Source organism: Mobula hypostoma, chromosome X1 (genome assembly GCF_963921235.1).
Source record: "Mobula hypostoma chromosome X1, sMobHyp1.1, whole genome shotgun sequence".
NCBI lineage: Eukaryota > Metazoa > Chordata > Chondrichthyes > Myliobatiformes > Myliobatidae > Mobula > Mobula hypostoma.
This window is the reverse complement of record NC_086128.1, coordinates 43,325,075-43,347,790: the sequence shown is the minus strand read 5'-3', so window position 1 is coordinate 43,347,790 and position 22,716 is coordinate 43,325,075. Positions and strand designations below refer to the sequence as shown.

Sequence of the window (22,716 nt, the reverse complement as noted above, 5' to 3'; positions counted from 1 at the left end):
ATTCTTATATATCAGGTCCTGTAGAATGCCTTCCAATAATTTACCCACTACTGATATCAGGGTCACCAGTGTATAATTTCCTGGGTTATTCTTGGGGCATTTCTTGACCAACGGTACAACATTAGCTATCCTTCAGTCCTCCGACACCTCAATTGTGATAAGGATAGTTTAAAACTCTCTGCTGGGGCCCCTGCAATTTTTACACTTGCCTCCTACGAGGTCCAAGAGGACACCTTGTCAGGTCCTGGGCATTTATCCACTCTAGCTTGCCTCAAGACAACAAGCACTTCCTCTTCTGTAATCTGGATTAAGTTCATGACCTCACTATTGTTTTGCCTCAGTTCTTTGATTCTGTCCATCTCCGAAGTAAATACAGACGCAAGATATCCATTTAAGATTTTGCCCATCTCTTTCGTCTCTTGCTATCCAGTTGTTCTTAATATATCTGTAGAAGTCCTTGGGCTACTCTGTCACACTGTCTGCCAAAGCAACATCATGCCTTCTTGTAGCCCTCTTGATTTCCTTCTTAAGTCATCTCTTGTATTTCTTATACACCATAGCACCTCATTCGTTCCTGCCTGCCTATACTCTCTGTGCACTTCCTTCTTCTTCTTAACCAGGGACTCAATGTCTCTCAAAAACCAAGGTTCCCTAAATCTTTTATTCCAACAGAAACATATAAGCTCTTTACTCTTAATATCTCACTTGTAAAGGCCTTCCACTTACCTGGAAACAACCTATCCCAATCGACACCTGCCAGATCCTTTCTGAGGCCATCAAAATTGGCCTTTCTCCAATTTTGAGTCTCAGCCTGAGGACCAGAACTATCCTTCTCCATAATTAACTTGATATTAATGGAATTGTGATCACTAAATCGAAAGTGCACCCTACACACACTTCTGTCACCCGCCCTATCTCATTCCCTAAGAGGAGATCCAGTATTGTACTCACTCTAGTTGAGACCTCTATATCTATTAATTAAGAAAACTTACCCCGAACACATTTGACAAACTCTCTCCCATCTAGTCCTTTTACAGTGTGGGAGTCCCTGTCATTATGTGGAAAATTAAAATCACCTACTATCACAACCTTATGTTTGTTGCAACAGTCTGCGAATTTTACATATTTGTTCCTCCAAATTCCACTGACTATTGGGTAGTCTATAATACAATTTCATTAACATGGTCAACGTTTTCTTATTCCTCAGTCCCACCCATATAGCTTCAACAGACAACTCATCTAGTCTGACCTGTCTGAGCACTGTCATGACATTTTCCCTGATTAGTAATGCCATCCCACCCCTTTTAATACTTCTTCTTTATCATGTCTAAAATAATGGAATCCAGGAACTACCCCTCCTACAAAGTTTTGCTAACAGCTACAATAATATAATTCCAGATACTGATCCATTCTCCAAGCTTATCTGCCTTGCCTGCAATACCTCCTTGCATTGAAGTAGACATGACTCAATGTATTAGTCCCACTATTTTCAACCTTCCCACAAGTACGTTGGTCTATTTCCAGTTCAGTTGCAAACTGTCAGGCTTGTACCCTTCTTGGAAGAGAGCCCAATGATCCAAAAGTCTGAAGCCCTCCCTCCTGCACCATCTCCTTAGCCACACATTAAGCTATATTTTTTTTCCTATTTCTTGCTTAACTAGCATGTGGCATGGTTAGTGATCCTAATATCACCACCCTGGATGCTAACTTGATCCTTTAAGTTAGCACCTAACTCCCAGAACTCATTTTGCTGGACTTCATCACATTTCCTTCCTATGTCATCAATACTAATAAGGCTGTCAGAGACATCTCTGACTCTGGCACCTGGGAGGCAACATATCACCCAGGAATCTAATTCTTGTCCACAGAAACTCCTGTCTCTTCCCCTGTCACTACTGCTCAGCTCTTCTCCCACCCTTGCATTCTGGGTCACAGAGCCAAACTCAGTGCCAGAGGCCTGACTGCTGTGGATTTCCTCTTCTGAGTCCTGTTAAACCTAACTTCTGTTTATCAGCCCTTGTCAAATGCCTAATTACCTAATGATCTCAAGCTTTGCTAAAAGGCCTGAAAGGGCCCACTCATTTTTAAAATCCCATGCTCCTTCACTACAAACAATGGCTCGCACAATCTCAAGCTCCAAACGGAGGTTCAATGTTACGTTGTTTGGAATGGCAAAATAATAATTGTTTCATTGAGTGTTAAAAAGTTGACTAATCAGAAACACATTGGTTTTTCAAAAGGCATGAAGTCTCTTTCAGTAGGAAATAAGTCATCCTCTTTGATAAATTTAGGGCTAAAGCATGAAACATGCATTTAATAGAGGTATCACTATCAATTCCCAATATGCACATAGAATATCTCATATTGTTCCATTTTTAAAATGAGCCAAGTCATGTTAACTATTTGTACTATAATATTTTTAATCATTTACCAGAGTTTTACGCTATAACAAGATAACATCTCAATAATCTATATAAATAGTTATTCATTGGAATCTTAGTCACCATCATTGTGAATAATTTGATTAATAATTACTAAGAGACCCCAAACCAAATGGATTGTAGAAAATCAAAATACATCCCTCAGAATTCTAGAAAAAGAATTAAAATATGTGGAAGACAATTTCAAGATGCTTGTATGAAAACTGTGAGACCCTTCTGTTATTAATTTGTGACATTACACAAGGAGCAAGAGTTATCTATTTGACCCTTTGCTCCATCACTCAAGAAGATCATGGCTGAGCAACTCCAGAACACATTTTGTTGCTCCACCCCATACCCTATACTATGCAGAAATCAATTGATCTTGTTTTGAATTCAACTAATAACTATGACTCAACACAGTGGGGTAAAAAAATTCCAAGTGAAGTGGCTTCTTTTTATATCAGTCCAAAAAGGCCAAGCCCTTATTTTGAGACTGTGAATCCACTTTTAAGACTCCTCAACTTGGGAAAAAGTATTTCCCTCATCTGTTCTGTAGAATCCACCAAAATGTTGTACATAAAATAAGTAACCACTCATTCTTTTAAAGTGTAAAAAATAAGAGGGCTAGCCTACTCAGTCCCTCTTCATATGAGAGACCTGTAATCCTAGGCAGACAGTCTGCAGAAATCTTCACTGCACTCCCTCTTCAGAAAGTGTACAAAAGTGGTCCACAGGATTCCAGTTGTGGTCCAACCAAGACCTTCTATCATTACAGTTAGTAACCTTTATTTCTGATTTTAAGTCCTCTAGCAAAAAAGAAAGGTATACTCTTATGTTTTGTAACTCCAAAACATCAAACTAGTCAAAAGAAAAGCATGGAACTGGGAATAACGTGTACCTTTTGTTTTCAATTTTAGTGAGGTCCACCTATATGACGTGGTGGCATAATAATGTATGCCATTTACATACTTTTACATATAACCCACAATGCATTATGTAAACAACAAAGAATGCTTAATCAAACAATTTATTCACAATATTACTCAAATATTAATGAAGCATTAAATACACAAACCTCCTCCCTGCTTAGCAATAAACTCCAAAACCAATATAGAATGCATCTCAACCTATATACACATTATATATATGTGTGTAATGCCCTGGTCCATATATTTACTACTACACTGTATGTATTTCTTTTAGCAGTTCTGTAAGAGTAGTCTGTTCTGCTTTCAGCCTGTTTGAGTTATTGCTGAAGATAAGGGATGATAAAGAATGTGTGCCATCCAATTATGATGGTAGAACTGAAGGGGAGGTTTTCCTGGTGAGGTTGGGCTTGGGTCTTTTGTTCAGGGGGAGATGAAGAGAGAAAACGCTGGAGAGAACAGGTCATAGGATTCGACCCGGAGCGGGACCGTGATTCGATGAAGCCAGGGGCAATGATTGATTGAGGATCGGTGAATATGGTGAAACGCTGAGCTCCAACTTGTGCACATTTGACTGTTTAATTAAAATGGGCCCTTTTCTTCTAATTTTTCTTTACTAACCCTTCAGTTAAGTTAAGATTCATAAATATAATTCCTTTAATCATATGTAGTGTACTGTCTTACATTTCATGGCACTAATTTGTAACAGGGTAGCAAATTACACAGCATCCACACAAACCGGGACTTGGGGTGGGAGAGTCGTCTCAATCTCACGAGTTTGGCGGGACCGGAGATTGACTTCCCTAGGTTTACGCAGCCAAGGAAACCAGAGTGTTTCACAGTATACTACATAATACAACTATATGTATAGGCCTCTATAGCGTAGCAAATTTTAAATTGTCCCAGTCAGGCTTAAAGATCTAATCACTGTGGGGGATTTCTTACTTTTGTGGGGCTGTGTGCTTAGCCTCCTGCTCTGTTCGCCTTACACATAACTGTGAGGCTAAGCACAGCTCCAATGCCATTTTCAAGTTCGCTGACGACACCACTGTCATGGACTGAATCAAAGGTGATGATGAATCAGCATATAGGAGGGAGATTGAAAATCTGGCTGAATGGTGTCATAACAACAACCTCTCACTCAATGTCACCAACACCAAGGAACTGATTATAGACTTTAGGAGAGGGAATCCAGAGATCCATGAGCCAGTCCTCATCAGAGGATCAGAGATAGAAAGGATCAGTGACTTTAAGTTCCTTGGTGTTACTATTTCAGAAGGCCTGTCCTGGACCCAGCACGTAACTGCAATTGTGAAGAAAGCACAGTAGGGCCTCTACTTCCTTAGGAGTTTGCGGAGATTCAGCGTGACACCTAAAATATTGATAAACTTCTATAGATGTGTAGTGGAGAATATATTGACTGGCTGCATCGTAGCTTTGTGTGGAAACACCAATGCCCTTGAACAGAAAATCCTACAAAAGTATTGGATACGGCCCAGTCCATCACAGGTAAAGTCCTTCCAATTATTGAGCACATCTACATGAAATGCTATCCTTGGAAAGCAGCATCCATCATCAGGGACCCCCACCACCGAGTTCATGCTCTCTTCTCATTGTTGCCATCAGGTAGAAGGTACAAGAGCCTCAGGACTCCCACCCACCACCAGGTTCAAGAACAGTTACTACCCCTTAATCATCAGGCCTTTGAACAAAAGGGGGTAACTACACTTAACTTCACTTGTCCCATCATTGAAATGTTCCTACAACCAATGATCTCACTTTCAATGACTCTTCATTTCATGTTTTTTTTATTTAATGCTATTTATTTATATTTACATTTATGCAGGTTGCTGTCTCCTGCACTCTGGTTGTTTTTATTTTTATTTACTTTTTTATTTATTGAGATACAGCACGGAATAGGTCCTGCTGCCTCTTTGAGCCACACCACCCAGCAACCCTCGATTTAACCCTAGCCTAATGATGGGACAATTTACAATGAACAATTAACCTACCAACTGGTACGTCTTTGGACTGTGGGAGGAAACTGGAGCACCCAGAGGAAACCCACGCAGTCACGGGGAGAACATACAAACTCCTTACTGGTAGTGGCAAAAATTGAACCCGGGTCACCTGTACGGTAAAGGACTGTGTCACCTCAATCAATGATCTTTCGTTGATCCTGTTATAGTTATTATTTTATAGTTTTGTTGAGCATGTCCACAAGAAAATGAATATCAGGGTTGTATATGGTGACATATTGTCATAGTCCGGATCGGGTTCCCTTTAAATTTACTTTGTTTGTGTTACGATCGGGACCGTTGACTCCCTGTTTCCCTTTGGTTTCCCGTTTTCCTGTGTCCCTTGGGCTTGGTGATTAGAGGCAATTTACTCTCCGCTGAACCGGCAGTTTATAAGTCTCCGGCTTTCAGCCGTTTGGCGCGAGAATGTTAATGAAGTCACCGAGGGTAGTGCGAGCCAATGTCATCTGGCCGGAGCCAACTAAGTTTTTTGCCGGAGCAAGCCTAGTCTCTCCTCCTGAATCAAGTGCCAGCAAGCCGCCTTCCCTTGTCAGTACGGGTCAGTCAAAGTTAACCCGCCGGGGTGGGTCAAGAGCCCACCGCGGCTTGGAGCGTACTTGTGCCCATTTATAGTACTGTCTATTGTTGTGTGGTCTCCGTATCCATGTCCTGTGTCTAAAAGGGGTCCCGGCCCTGTACCCTGGAAGGGTCCTGACCCTGTGTCAAGAAGTGTCCTGACTCCATCCTGTGTCTAAGGATGATTCCCAGCTCAGTGTTTTATGTCCTGTTTCTGAGTCTGTCCAATGAATAAGAAAAGTCCTGACTCCGTCCTGTGTCAAAGGAGGATTCCCGGCTCTATGTTTTATGTCCTGTTTCTGAGTCTGTGCTGTGAATAAGAAGAGTCCCTGGCTCCGAGGTTTTAAGTATGAAGTCCTGGGTCCGAGGTCCGTGTTCTGAGTCCTGGCTCCAAGGTCTGTGTTCTGAGTCCTGGCCCAGACCCTTAGTCCCAGCCTAGTCCAGGGCCTGAATCCTTGTACATTACGTTATTCCTGCTTCTGCTTTGCTCTCCTTGTAACAAGCAATAAACTCAATTTAGTTAACCTCACAAGATGTGTTTGTGTCTTGCATTTGGGTCCACCCTTGTTCCCCACCTTGTGACACATATATGTACTTTGATAATAAAATTTACTTTGAAATTTAATGCCTTTCCTGACAGGGGGTGGGGGGTGGTCACTCTGCTGGGCAGGTGAGACTTGCGGCTGTGAAACAATCTCAGGTTCTGGGGCCTCCTCTGTGGTGCTTGTAGGAGTTGACTCTGGAACAGCAGGAAGTGGTTCTGACAGCTCTGGCCACCTTTCTTCTCTAACAATTAACTCTGCTTTCGTTAACTGATAGATGTGTTGTCTCCAGATGACATCAGGCTCAATCCCTATTGTGTTGTATTGTGTTAATCTTGCCAAATACCCACTTTTGATCGCCTCTGTAGTCACTCACCAAAATTGCTTGTCCGAGCCTCCTTGTTTGAGGAGCATTCAATTTCTCTCAGCTGTTTGTCCTGCATACTCCTTCGGAGACTGGGTTTGAGCAGATCAAAGCATGAACGCAAAGGATGACCCAGTGCTACCAGGTTTGGATATGGTCCAAGTGCGGAGAGAGAGACACTGAAGCAGGTCGATGGTTCACAAACTTTAATACAAACAGTGTTAAAGGAAAATAAAACAGTAAATGCTGGGCCAAACAGGGCCGTTAACTAAAACTCTCAAAAGGAAAACGAAGCCTACACTGCGGCTGAAAAGAACATCTAAACATTAAACGAATAGCACTAGTCTTCAGAGTCAGTTGAATTGAAAGTCCAATATCTCAGGGAAGGCCGAATGCAAAATAGCAGCGAAGTGTTGCTATGCTCTGTCCAAGTCCCGACAAGCACTACGGCGACAAGTATGGAGTTATCACGATTAAATAATAATTAGCTGACATGTGCAAATTCACAAGCGCAATTGCCGTATCTACTGTGCTGCCGAATCCGTGGTTGTGAAACCCAGAAACAGCATAGCTGGTGAGTTGTTAGTTGTGGAGTGTGCTGCATTGTGATATGCGAGGAGGAAATTGGTGAGCTTCTGACTCAGTATGTGTAGTGTAGTCTGCTGACATAAGACCATAAGATATTCAATCATGGGCTAATCCAATTCTTCCAGTCATCCCCACTCCCCTGCTTACTCCCCATACCCTTTGGTGTCCTGGCTAATCAACCTATCTATCTCTGCCTTAAATACACCCAATGACTTGGCCTCCACAGCTACTCATGGCAACTAATTCCACAGATTTACCACCCTCTGACTAAAGTAATTTCTCTACATCTCAGTTCTAAATGGACATCCTTCAATCCTGAAGTCGTGCTGTTTTGTCCTAGACTCCCCTACCATGGGAAATAACTTCATCAAATCACATCTGTTCAGGCCTTTTAACATTTGGAATGTTTCTATGAGATCCCCCCTCATTCTCCTGAACTCCAGGGAATACAGCGCAAGAGCTGCCAGACGTTCCTCATACGGTAACCTTTTCATTCCTGGAATCATTCTCATGAATCTTCTCTGAACCCTCTCCAATGTCAGTATATCCTTTCTAAAATAAGGAGCCCAAAACTGCACACAATGCTCCAAGTGTGGTCTCACAAGTGCCTTATAGAGCCTCAACATCACATCCCTTCTCTTATATTCTATACCTCTAGAAATGAATGCCAACATTGCATTCACCTTCTTCATCACCTGGAGGTTAACCTTTAGGGTATCTTGCACAAGGACTCCCAAGTCCCTTTGCATCTCTGCATTTTGAATTCTCTCGCCATCTAAATAATAGTCTGCGCATTTATTTCTTCCACTAAGGTGCATGACCATACACTTTCCAACATTGTATTTCATTTGCCACTTCTTTGCCCATTCCCTAAACTATCTACGTCTCTCTGCAGGCTCTCTGTTTCCTCAACACTACCTGCTCCTCCACCTATCTTTGTATTATTGGCAAATTTAGCCTCAAATCCATTGATACCATAGTCCAACTCATTGACATACATCGTAAAAAGCAGCGGTCCCAACACTGACCCCTGAGGAACTCCACTGGTAACCGGCAGCCAGCCAGAATAGGATCCTTTTATTGCCACTCTCTGTTTTCTGCCGACCAGTCAATGCTCCACCCACGCTAGTAACTTACCAGTAATTCCATGGGCTCTTATCTTGCTAAGCAGTCTCATGTGTGGCACCTTGCCAAAGGCCTTCTGAAAATCCAAGTACACCATGTCTACTGTGTCTCCTGTGTCTACCCTGCTTGTAATTTCCTCAAAAAATTGCAGTAGGTTTGTCAGGCAGGATTTTCCTTCCAGGAAACCATGCTATCTTTGGCCTATCTTGTCATGTGCCTCCAGGTACTCTGTAATCTCATCCCTAACAATCGATTCCAACAACTTTCCAACCACTTATGTCAGGCTAACAGGTCTACAGTGCCTCCCACCCTTCTTAAATGGCGGAGTAACATTTGCAATTTTCTAGTCATGCGGTACATTGCCAGAATCTATCGATTCTTGAAAGATCATTGTTAATGCCTCCGCAATCTCTCCAGGTACTTCCTTCAGAACCCAAGGGTGCATTCCATCAGCTCCAGGAGATTTATCCACCCTCAGACCACTAAGCTTCCTGAGCACCTCTCAGTCGTAATTTTCACTGCACATACTTCACTTCCCTGACACTTTTGAATGTCTGGTATACTGCAGGTATCTTCCACTGTGAAGACTGATGCAAAATATGCATTCAGTTCCTCTGCCGTCTTTGCGTCTCTCATTACAATATGTCCAGCATTATTTTCTCTTGGTCTTATATCTACCCTTAACTCTCTTTTACCCTTCATAATGCTCAGACAACTTCAATTCAGCCACATATCCTGAAATGGATCCCCCTTCCTTTTGAATCCACTTATGAACCTTAAGCTTTTAGTATCTTCTTTGATATTAGTCATCAGCTTCCTTTCATAATTCGTCTTTTCTTTCCTAGTGACCTTCTTAGTTTCCTTCTGCAAGTTTTTAAAAGCTTCCCAATCCTCCATCTTCCCACTAGCTTTGGCTTCCTTGTATGCCCTCTCTTTTGCTTTTACTTTGGCTCTGACTTCACTTGTCAGCCACGGTAGCGTCCTTCTTCCATTCGAAAATTGCTTCTTACTTGGAATATATCTGTCTTGCCCTTTCCTCATTTTTCCTCATAATAATCCTCATTATGGATTATAATGTGTGAGTACAGTGTCTGATGTCACCATTTCATTTAACTTTTTGAAAACACCTCACACAGCTTTATCCATTGCCATTTCTTCCCGATCTGTAGTAATGAGTTCACAGGGTGGAGCACAGTCACCATGCTTAGCAGGAATCTGTTATAGTAATTGACAAATCCTAGAAAGGACTGTAACTGTGACACGTCCCTTGGCCGTAGGGCATCCACCACTACTTAAGTAATCGTTGTGGGACAAAAAGATTGATCACAGTAGGTGATGCTTGGTTTAAAGAATTCACATTTGTTGTGTCATGCTCTGAACCCATAATCTTCTGATCTTTTTAATACTGTCTTGAGATTTTGGAGATGTCCCTTGTCATCCTCACCGGTAAAAATGATGTCATCCAGTGCCTGGTCCATAGCTTTCTGCCAGAGTACAGGTGCAGATGCTACTCCAAAATAAGCCTATTATAGCGATAATGTCCTTTGTGGGTGTTTATATTGAGGAACACTTTGGACTCCTCTTCCATCTCCATCTGTAAGTAGGCCTTATCTAAGTCCACTTTGGTGAAGTGTTTTCCTCCAGAAAGGTATGCAAAAATATCCACTAATATGTGCAGAAAGTGTTAATCTTCTTCCAGTCCTGGGTTGATGGTGACCTTAAAATCACCACAGGTCCCGATAGATCCAATCGTTTTGGCTACTGGGACCTCTGGCATTGCCCGAGGGCTCCACTCAACATTGGGAAAAACTCCTTCAGCTTCCATGCAATCTAGCTCACAGGCTACTTTGACATGGATGGTATAAGGAACTGGATGGGCTTAGTAAAACTTGGGTGTGGCATTTTCATTTAACACAATTTTATCCTTGAAATGTTTCAGTTTTCCAATGTCATCCATGAGCGCTGTTGTGGCATCATCCAGTACCTTTCTTAATTTGCATTCAGTCCACTCCATTGAAGGGGATGTGGCATGCAAATGGTAGATGGAACTCCAATCAATTTGTAGTTGTCTCAGTCACTCATGATCCCACAATGCTGGTCCGCCTAGGTTTACCACATACAAGCCCAATGTGGGTTGTTGGTTGTTGTATTTCACTGTTACAAACGTCATTCCCACAGGAGTTATATTTTCTCCAGTATAAGTTCTTAGTTGAATATCTGCAGGCTTCAGTTCAATATCTTTGAAGTGTCATTTAAATTCATTTTGTGGAATGACAGAAACAGCCAAGCCAGTGTCTAATTCCATTTTAATTAATTTGCTGTCAACTTCTGGTGTAAGTCATATTGCTTGTTTATTGTTACTTTTCACATGGTAAATCTTAAGGCTATATAATCCTGTATCATTCTCATCATTATCAGACTTTTCATCAAAAGCACGAAGATTAGTGCTCTTTTTGAAACTGCAACTTGACTTTTTAACTTTTGCTCTTCCCTAAGCAGTCCATTTATTTTTGTCTGCCCAACATGTTCTTTATCTGTGTCCTACTTTGCTGCATTTTCTGCAAATTACGCCTTTAAATCTGCATTGGTCTGGTGTATGTGAGCCTCTGCCACAGTGGTAACATAATTTGTTTGGCCAGGCTGGTTTCTGTTCAGATGTAGCAATTTTATTCAGACTCATTTTTATTCCTGACTGCAACTCAATTGTGTCTCTGGCTGCTGTTTCCATTGATACAGTGATTTCAATTGATCTTTCAGTTAGAAGCTATTTTTGAATGCTTTCATGTAAGATTCCACAAATTAAACAATCTCTCAGTATATTATTAAGCCCAATACTGAACTGATAATGCTCAGACAACTTCAATTCAGCCACGTATCCAGAAATGGATCCCCCTTACTTTTGAATCCACTTATGAACCTTAAGGCATTCTGCAGTCAGCAATGGTTTCAATTCTAAATGTTCCTGCATTACTTTCACGATATCATCAAAGTTCGTTTCGATTGGTTTGGTTGGAACAGTCAAACATCAAAGCAAACTGTATGCTCTTAAACTCAATGCACTCAGCAAAACTAGTACTCCTTTCTCATTGGCTATTTCATTTGTTTTAAAATACTGCTCAATTTGCTCAGTACACAAAATCCTGTTATCGCTTGTAGAATCTAACATGTCAATCTTTCTTATGTAACCAGTCATTTCTGCTCTTTTTTTAAAATTTATGATTATTTTCACCCAGTGCTCATTGTTTGTGAACCCAAGAAATTGTCCAGTTTCTGCCTTTTTTTAAAACTTGACTGTGTGTATCCCTTCTGAAGAACACATGCGGCGCTATTGAATTTTTAATTGACTGTTTCTCGCTGCACTTCTTTTTTTAACTTGCGTGTCTCACTGCACTTCAACCAGTAGGTAGTCATTTTAAAAACTTCCTCATCACCACTGTTATGTTTTGTAACCCTCATGTTCTTAAAGACTAATTGAAAGGAAAACAAGGGAACTGGGAATGTGAGTCTAGCTTTGTTTTTACTTTAATCGAGGCCCACATGTATGACACATATTACTGCAACGTTGTAACAACAACGAATGCTTAATCAAACAATATATTTACAATATTACTCAAATGTTTTTATATTGTGGATTTTGGTTTTTGGATTACTCCCTTGGATTTGGTTGCCCTGGATCACTTCTGTAAATATGTGTAAATACTATAAATATATTGCAAACAGGACTGCCTGTGTCTGCTCTGTCCTTTTTCCCATCACAAACAATGCACCACACTGAGTTGTTTCCTCAATTCCCCTAGACAACAGACATCAAGGGGACATAACACATATTGTTCATTAAGGAAGACAAGCTAGCCACAGAATGTGGTTAGAACATATGTTTTACTTATAAAATACAGAATACAAAACCCAAGTAGATAGTAGGATGCAAGTGACTTTCCTCACTTTTGTTTGACAGATTCCAAATTAAAATTATACACCGTATCTACAAAATGGTATGATAGAATTTCTATGCCCAGGATCAATGAAATAATGTTTCAGTAAGTCTAAAGTTATAGCAAAAGTATAAACTGATATGCAGCCTTGTTTAAATGAAAAAAAGATTGCCTTTGTGATAGAATTGCTTTTGTGAAAGCATACCTACGCTTCCCAAATTTGACTTAATGAGTTAATATAGGCAGCTCAAACTATATGGAAAATTATATAAATATGTGTATGTCCAGCATTTTTACTAATTTTAAGAATGAGATTATGCTAACAAGGTTGGCATTTATTGTCCATCGCTTAAGATACCCATCACTTAAGAACTGCTTGAACATTTGCATTCAGAAACTAATGTATTACTATGAGTATCTAGTCAGGTGACCTCACAGTTAAAAGGTGGCCAACCCTGGTGTAAGATAGAAGCAACATAATGGCCAGACTTGATAGGGATGACAGATTTCCTTTCCTGAAAAAATAGTATAATAAATCAGCTGTTTGAAAAAAATTACAATCTGACATCATGGTTATTTTGTCTGAAGCTAACTTTTTATTTCAAACTTTTAAAACGGAAATCAAAATTGTAAATCTGACATGGTAGATGTTCAACACTCATTCTCTGCATTTTGTCCAGTAGCTAGTAGTCACAATGATCAATCAACGCTTACATTGTAACAGAGCAATTCCAAAACAGTGAAACAAATTACACTATTTCTAGTCAAAAACTTTCCTATTAAAATTGTGAGAAGCATTAGTCTTAAAATCATACAGCCTATTAACACAAGTGTTTAAAATTCAGATTAATCACTAAAAGCCAAGGCTGTTCGGCCACTGTTGCTTACTGTATATTTTTCCAATTCCTGCAAAGATTGCCCACATGCAGATATATAATCTACTGCTTTGTAATATTAATATGTAAGTCATTCTTTAATCACGTATTTGCAGCATGCCATGGGGCTTAATCTATATACAACTGTAGCTATGCTTAGTTGTATGATCTATTTCTGTCTCAATTTACTTCACATGCTTAAAATAGTAGGTGGTCTTCGTTATAACCAGTTTCTTATTTGTGTAGTCCATTTGTTTCCAAATTTGAGTTCTCATATCAGAGGAGGTAAGGTTTATATTTCCTTCATCCAGACTTAACTATATACTTGACTTAATAGCACACTACTTGTTGCTCTATACTAATACATTTTCTGCAATATTACAATTTTAGTAAAATACATTTACTTTAGAAGTGCTGGAGATCACAATCTGTCTAATCATATAAAAGTCTGTAAGCCAAAACTGGATGAGTCAAGTATCATCTAGTTTTAAGATGTTTCTTGGACTATCCTTTTTTTTAAATGTTTTCCTTAAAGCTTCCACCACTAGAAAAAAACTAGACTGGAGTGTTGTTTAACTAAAATATATTTGGATAACTTATACAACATTTGTGAAAAGAGAAACATTTCAGGTGGAATTCTTTTGGTCATTTCCAGCATCTGTATATTTTATGATTATTTTATTTAACTTCTGCTGAGATTTTTTGAAGATATATTTAGGAAAAAAACATTTTGTTGTATAAACATTTTTGGTAAATGTATTCACAGAAAACTATTTCACATAACCTTCAGTGTATTGGAAGAAGCACAAATCAAAAATGTCTCAATGTTTTAAGATTGATGCATAAAATATCTGCAATGAGTGGAAATCAAGTATGTTTTTGAGTATAATCTAATACTATATATTCAGTACTGTTTCTCAAGTTTCGGGACATTCGGGACTTCATTTATATTATGTCCTTGTTTGAAATATTACTGGTTTATTATCACTGGAATGTAAGAGGCCCAGGAGGGATCTTTATAAAGGGGTAGAGATAAGTGAACAGAGTCTTTTTAACAAGGCAAAGGAGGTTAGAATTGAAGTGCATCAGTTTAAAATGTTTCATTGACATTACTCACTGAGAGGCAGATTCCTCTCACTTTTCAAAACTTTGGCCAATTCAAATATTTGCATATTGAAGTATTCTACTGTTGAAATATTAAATGTTGAATTAAATGTTATAGTCTGTAGCAGAGAGCTCCTGTGGCAGGAATTGTCCCTCTTTCAATGAAACTGGAAATCAGGCAGCCTCTGCAGTAGTACTGTGGACTGCATTATTCTTCCCAAACTTGTCATCAGTTTCAAAGGGTCTCTGGGATGACCATCAATAAAGACTTATCAAGCTGGCAGTGTAGATTAGAGAATTATCACAAAAAACAAACTGGAAAACTGTGCCATTGACGGTCCCTAACCCGGCTGCAAAAGGACGAAGGTTGTTTTTCTTTCGTAACAACCGAGTGCTACAGAAATGCCAACAGAAGTTCCATCCCTGGGAAAGGAAGGATCTTTGAAGATGGGCTACACCTGGGGATAACTTGAAAGACTGGCCCAGGATAGAGGACACTGGCGAACTCATGTTGGTCAATGCCCCAGTTGGAGTAATGGGCTTAAGAAGAAGAAATTAGAAGTGCTATTTTTTTAAGTAATCTTATAAGTAAATTTAATATTATCATCAAGATAGATGCTAGAATACCATAATGTTTAAACTAACTAATTTTTACTCATTTAAAAATCATGATTAAAAGGTGCGACTAACGTCCTGACCTGCATGTATTTCAATGCAAGTATTATAGGAAAGGTGGATGAGGTGGGTGGATAACATCTGGAATTATGAGACTTGGTTGTAGGAGGGGCAGGACTGGCAGGACTAGCAGCTCAAGTTTCCGGGGTTCTGTTGTTTTAGACACCACAGAGTGGGAGGGATTAAAGGAGGAGGGGTGGCATTACTAGTCAGGAAAATGTCACCAGTGCTCCGTCAGGACAGAGTAGTGAACTTGTCTGGTGAAGCGTTAGGGGTGGAACTGAGAAATAAGAAAGGTACGACCATGTTAATGGGGCTATATTACAGACCACCCAACAGTTCTAGAAATTTAGAGGAACAGATTTGTAAAGGAATCACAGACTACTGCAAGAAACATAAGGTTGTTATAGTAGGTGATTTTAATTTTCCACATATTGACTAGAAATCCCATACTGTAAAATGACTAGATGGAATAGAGTTTGTCAGATGTGTTCAGGAAAGTTTCCTTCATCAGTACGTAAAACACCCAACGGGAGAGCTTGCAATACTGGATCTGCTATTAGGGAATGAGACAGGGCAGGTGATAAAAGTTTGTGCAGGGGAACACTTTATATCCAGTGCTAACAATGCCATTAGTTTCAAAGTAAATGTGCAAAAAGATAGGTCTGGTCCGCAGGTTGAGATTCTAAAGTGGAGAAAGGCCAATTTTGATAGTATCTGGTTCAAGCTGTTTTCTGGCAAAGATGTACTTGGTAAGTGGGAGGCCTTCAAAAATGAAATTTTGAGGGTACAAAGCTTGTATGGGCCTGTCAGAATAAAAGGTAAAGACAACAGGTTTAGGGAACCATGGTTTTCAAGAGGTATACAGGCCCTGTATAAGAGATTAAAGGAGATGCATAGTAGGTATGGGCAGGTAGGAACAAATGAGGTGCATATGGAGTACAAGAAATGCAAGAGAACACTTAAGAAAGAAATCAGGAAGGCAAAGAAGGCACGAGGTTGCCCTTGCAGACAAGGTGAAGGAGAATCCTAAGGGGTTCTACAGATATGTTAAGAGCAAAAGAATTGCAAGGGACAAAATTGGTACTCTGGAAGACCAGAATGGTAATCCATGTGCGGAGCCAGAACAGATGGGGGAAGATCTCAAGTGTATTTTTTGCATCTGTACTTACTCAGGAGACTGATACAGAGGCTATAGAAATGAGGCAAAGCAGCATCAACTTCATAGACCCCGTACAGATTACAAAGGAGGTGTCTGCTACCCTCAGGCAAATCAGGGTGGATAAATCCCCAGGGCTTTTCTGATAAATCCCCCTACGGGAGGCAACTACAGAAATTGCCGAGGCCCTAACAGAGATATTTAAAACATCCTTGGTGACAGGAGAGGTTATCAGCAAATGATGTTCCACTGTTTAAAAAAGGCTCTGAACAGAAACCAAAAATGATAGGCTGGTGAGTCTGATATCAGTTGTGGGAAAGTTATTAGAAGGTATTCTAAGGGACTGGATAAATAAGCACTTGGATAGACAGGGACTGATTAAGGAGAGTCAGCATGGCTTCGTGCATGGTAGGTCATGTCTAACCAATTTTAGAGTTTTTCAAGAAAGTTACCAGGAAGGTGAATGAAGGCAAGGCAGTGGATGTTGTCTACGTGGACTTTAGAAAGGCATTTGACAGGGCCCCACGTGGGAGGCTGGTCAAGAAGGTGCAGTCACTCGGCACTCAGGATGATGTAGTAAATTGGATTAGACATTGGCTTTGTGGGAGAAGCCAGAGAGTGGTAGTAGGTGGTTGCCTCTCTGAGTGGAGGCCTGTGACTAGTGGTGTGCCACAGGGATCAGTGCTGGGTCCGTTGCTGTTTGTCATCTATATCAATGATCTGGATGATAATGTGGTAAATTGGATCAGCAAATTTGTGGATGACACCAAGATTGGGGGTGTAGTGTACAGCGAGGAAGGCTATCATGGTTTGCAGAGGGATCTGCATCAGCTGGAAAAATGGGCTGAATTTAATGCAGACATTAAATTCAGACTTCAGTAGGAGAAATCAGGGTAGGTCTTACATAGTGAACGGTAGGACATTGAGACGTGCAGTAGAACAAAGGGATCTGGGAATATAAGTCCATAATTCATTGAAATTGGCAGCACAGGTAGATAGGGTCGTAAAGAAAGTTCTTGGCACATTGGCTTTCATAATGTATCAAGTACAGAAAATGGGATGTTATGTTGAAGTTGCTGAAGTTGGTGAGGGCTAATTTGGAGTATTGTGTGCAGTTTTGGCCAGCTACCTGCAGGAAAGATGTCAACAAGGTTGAAAGAGTACAGAGAAAATTTACAAGGATGTTGCTGATCTGGAACACCTGAATTATAAGGAAAGATTCAATAGGTTAGGACTGTATTCTTTAGAACATAGAAAACTGAGATGAGATTTGATAAAGGTATGTAAAATTATGACGATATAGATAGAATAAATGTAAGCAGGCTTTTTTCATTGAGGTTGGGTAGGACTACAACCAGAGTCATGGGTTAAGGTTGAAAGGTGAGAAGTTTAAGTGGAACATGAGTAGATTTAAAAGGTTTTCTCCAGTCCTGCCAAAGTGTTTTAGCCCAAAACATCGACTGTACTTTTTTCTGTTAGGGGAGCAGAGAAGGTTATTGGAGTCTCCCTACCCTCTGTCCAAGACCTCTTTCAGAGTTGATGCCTCCAGAAGACATGGTACATCATTAAAGACCCCTCACACCCTCTCCATGAACTGCTTGTTCTTCTGCCATCAGGCAAACGTTACTGGAGCATCAAAATTAAAACCACAAGGCTACTAAACAGCTCCCTCCCACAGGCAGTCAGACTGCTAAATAGCTGCTCCACCTGACTCTGCTTTGGACACTTTTAACTTGCACTGGACACTTATAACTGATTTTAACTGACATGTGGCTGTTGTGTTTTACTATTTATTGTTATGTTTATTATTTAGTGTTGCATTTGTTATGTTATGATTGCACTGCCCCTGAGAAACACTGTCTCATTCTGCCCTGCAGAGCTCATGTATGGTTAGAATGACAATAAAGTTTTTTGAATCTTTGAATCTTCTTCCAGCATCTTGTGTGTGTTGCACTCTTTTATAGAACTGTGGCAGTATTCTAAATTGTTCTGTATTCAGTATAAATACATTGTTACCTATTTGTCTTTTTTATACGTTTGTAAGTATTTCCATGAAACTTTGGCTAATTGGGGCAGTCACTTAATTGGGCCAAAACGTACTGGTCCCCATGTGCCCCAATTAACCAGAATCCTATCAGAGTCTCAACCTATCAGGGCTTTTTGTTTCCATCCTGCTGTCTTCTCTGCAACTGAACACTAATTTGCCTTGTCCTTTTCCCAGTTCTGATGAATGGTCTTTGCCCTGAGAATTTAATCCAGTTTTCTCCTTGCATTGACACTGTCTGACCTGCTGAGTATTACAGCATTCTGTTTTCTCCTTCTCAAGTTCAAAGGGTCTCAGACCTGAAACACTGTTTCTCTCTCCAGAGATGATGCAGGTCCTGCTCAGTGGGTCTAATTTATTTATTAACATACAGCGTGGGATAGGCCATTCCGGCCCTTGGAGCCACACCGACTAGCAATTCTTCACAGTTCATGATTTTGTGAGAATAAATGAAATTTCACAATTTCTCATTTACAGTTTAATTTGGATACTCAGACCAGCAAGCAGTGCTTCACCTCTTCCGTAGGTAGGCCGTGCAATAGCAAATTTAATATATTTTTAAAATAATTATCATACTCCAGCTTTTACCTTAATCTTATGTTCCAATCTTTACTTAGCTATCCGTAAAATGCTTAGAAGATGATTTCCCTTCTTCGTTTGGTGTGTGTGTGGACAGAACAGGTCCCAGAAGGAAGGTCAGACTACCCCCACGGTCAGCGGGAGCGGCCGGTCCTTCAAGAAAACGACAGCTGCTAAAGGGAGCGGGAAACACTGACACCTGCAGTTGCTGCCTCAGGGGTAATTTTAACCGTCTCAAATTACCGACAGCAAATTACGCTTCATTTTACAAACACGAGGAAATCTGGAAATCCGAACAAATGCTGGAGGAACTCAGCAGGCCAGGCAGCATCTATGGGAAAGAGTACAGCCGACGTTCGGCCCCACACATTTCATTTTACCATCTTTCTCCTTGAAGACGGACAAAAAAAAATGCAGCGCCACGCCGACTGTCAATCATTACGGCGCCAGCCAATCACTGCCCGAAAACATAGCTAATGTCAATCACACACTCGGTTCGCATCTCCAGCCCACAGAGTACCCGCAAGCAGCCAACCACAGGCCTAATTTTAAGCAGTTGTGGATTTCTTTCTTTCAATCACAGTCCAATCATCGAGTACGGCAGTCACAGAGCACAAAGCGACTGGCGCCATTCAGTCACCTCCCGCCGCCTCGCGCAGGTTAGCGAGTCGCCAATCACACGCGCTTCCCAGCAACGGAAGCCCGGGAGGCAAATTGTACTCGAGCTATTGAGTGAACTGCGGCGAGCGGGCTGTGTTTTGGCCTGAAGGTGGTGCACTGACGTGGAAACCAGTCACCGCCTGAGACGTATCTGTTGTGCCGGGGAGATCATTAGAGGAGCAGAAAAACAGATTGCTGTAGGAATTCAGCGGATCGAGCAGCAACTCTTGAGGGCGAGAGGTCCTCCATGCATCCACAAAAGCTGTTCGACACGCTGAGTTCCTCCAGTAGATTGCTGCAGATTCCAGTATCCGCAGTCTCCTGTCCGTTTTCCGGACTATGAGAGCAACACGCGCAAAATGCGGGAGAAACGCAACAGGAAAAGAGTACGGTCGACTGCCTGGCCTGCTGAGTTCCTCCAGCATCTTGTGTGTGTTGCTCGGATTCCCAGCATCTGCAGATTTTCTCGTGTTTATGATCAGACTGTGAGAGGACGGGTTTCAGTAATAAGCTAAGCAAGCACTGATTTAACGCATCGCTTTAAAAAAACTCACCGAACTGGTGATCACGAATTTATTTTAAACCAATGTTCCCCTTCCTTCGTCCTTTCAATGTGTTGCTTTCATTCTAGTTGGTAAAACCAAATGGATTTTCACAATACTCCACCACAATTATCTAAAGTATATTGTTATTTAGCTCAAAACGTATTTCTATAATACTGTGTTGAAGCTCAAATGCAGTACAGTACATGTAAGATGCCTTCAAAAGGATACAATGCCCCAAGGAATTTCACAGATGAGTTATAAATACAGAATATTACTAATCTGTTAATGCTGAATATTCCTGTTTTTGTATTTTGTGCAACCTGGTTTTTACACTCAGCAAAAGGAACAAATTCGCAGACAAAAGTTACTGGGTTCCCTGTCTGGTTACATCTATTCCGGCATAATTTTCAGATTAGCACCTTCCACGGGGATCTGCGGCGCCCAGATTATCAACAAAACTCCGCAGATATTCATGCTAAGTGTTCACATAGACAGTAAATTGGAAAATAATGCAAGAAACACTGGGTGCCATTGGTATTTTAATCATTTTACAGAATATAAAAATATTAAGAGTTAAAATACTGAAAATGAAATTGTAAGAAATAATATTTTAACGAATTATCATGAAAGAACAATTATACACAAAGTTAAGAATTTTCAGAATCAGTGAGATCGTATCCACATATGAATTACTACACCTGGTTCAACAAGATTTAACACTTCCTGTGTCTTTTCTGGTAATAATAATTTATTGGTTTTATTGAACCCAAGAAGACTGCCGCGGGCAATCCTATATAGAATCAGTCGTAACCTTGAAAGAAACATCGGCACTTCTACGTTTAATGCTGAATATGATAATTCCATAAGTTGCTTTCAGATTTCAAAACTGCTGACAATTTTACTGTCACCATAACTAATTGACTGTAATTTGGTCTTCTGCATTGAATACAAACGATTTTGGCGTTTCGCTTTTTTTAAACCCCCCTCTCACCTCCCCCGTCCCCCGGAGACACACACAATCTTGGAGTGAAACAATATTATGTCCAATGGCACAGATCTGCTTATAATGTCTATATTTCAATATGCCAACAGTGGAATAAAACGGGCCAAAGCAAAGCAGTTATTAGCACAAATAAGCACGGACTTTCCAGAAATTCAGCACTACAATTTAAACTGGTTTTCTGCACCTTCTCGTGTACCCATTAAGTCTTAGATATAATAGACTAAAAACTCAGAAGATGTCTCGGTCCTTTAAGTAAAACGCACGAATATCACATTAGACAAAAAAAAACTCTCACTCACGACATTAACCATGATTAGACAATACATTTGCAATGCGCATTCGATTACAATATTTAACTGAATCTTTTTCTGTTTTTGTTACCAAGGAAGTGAATATGGAAGTATACAGTATTTCCAATACGATTTAAAAAGTACCGCGATGTTGGATTGAAAACATAAAGCGGAAAACGAGATCTGTCATGAAATAAAACATGCAGTTAGCACAATAATGTTGTTAAGGAGAGCGGCACAAACGTATCTTGAAAAGTCAGAACTGAAAGAAATCCAAACCAATTCAGTTTAAACCAGCCGAAGACATTGCGCAGAGCTCCTTTCCCGTGTTCGTCAAGTTCTGGCAAAGGAACGCAAACACGAATTAAAAACTGGAGCACTGCAACAGCACGAAATGACACGAAGCAGCTCTGTAGTCCTGCACTTCTTGTAATCTTATAGTTAACGCCCGTGGGCAGTCTTCACAGTGATGTGCAGATATGCGACCAGCATAAAAATTATCATAGAAAACTGTTGTCACCCACAGGAATGCTCTGAAATCGCTAATGTTTAAACCTTTAATCCACAGTTTCCACCCTCCTGAATTTCACATAATTAATGGTGGTGGATATTGGCGAAGTTAATATATTTTTTCCGTTTTGAAATGTCGTAAACAATTTATATATTTCTCTTTAAAAGCGGGAGTTTCAGTCACACAGTAACTGAGTTGATAAATGTTGTTCTAAGAAGCAGTAGCAGCTATACAAAATATAATAAACTATTCATTCAAAATCTATCGTTTGTAAAGTAAATCATTGATGTTCCTCCCCTTCAAAAGTAAAAGCACCCGATGTGAGGAAAACAGAAATTAAAAATGGTAAACGTCACCGGCTTAGTTTTACAGAGCATTGTTCTTTTAAACTGGCCGTGTTGTCGCTGATGTCCCTGAAAATACTATTTTTTTTAACCAGCAAGGGCTAACTTCACTTGGGCAAGTCGCCTTACTTTATATCGTTGATGTCTCTATTTCTCGCCCCTTGAATGACGGAGAAGATAAAAGCTCCCGATTGTGTAAGGCGGTTTAATGAGTCACCCGAGACACCGTAACACGCAACATCACCTATGAAACTTCAATTTTACAGAAATATCTCAGCATACTATTTGGAGTTACATACACTGTGAATAAGAATTCCCTGACATCAATTCTGAAAGCACCCATGAGTAGTTTCTATTTGTTCCCTAATTTTACTTATGCAGTTACATTTAAAGGAATCTTTCCTTTGAAGCTTGCCATTTGATGTACCAATGA

The 22,716-nt window shown here is 40.3% G+C and overlaps 1 protein-coding gene across 3 annotated transcripts in view; it reads left to right on the top strand.

Moving 5' to 3' along the window:
• The window catches only part of LOC134340301 (epsilon-sarcoglycan-like), a 66,504-nt gene extending 44,755 nt beyond the window's left edge, over positions 1-21,749 (top strand). Inside the window, exon 12 of one of the 3 annotated variants that reach the window (XM_063037368.1) lies at positions 21,524-21,749. In XM_063037368.1, coding sequence (XP_062893438.1) covers positions 21,524-21,588 — 65 coding nt within the window. In that variant the 3' untranslated portion in view covers positions 21,589-21,749. Of the gene's footprint in view, positions 1-17,786; positions 18,374-18,828; positions 18,846-21,523 lie in introns of those variants that run through there. The other 2 variants (XM_063037371.1, XM_063037367.1) reach the window with 2 other exon arrangements.
• Positions 21,750-22,716: the final 967 nt, after the last annotated feature.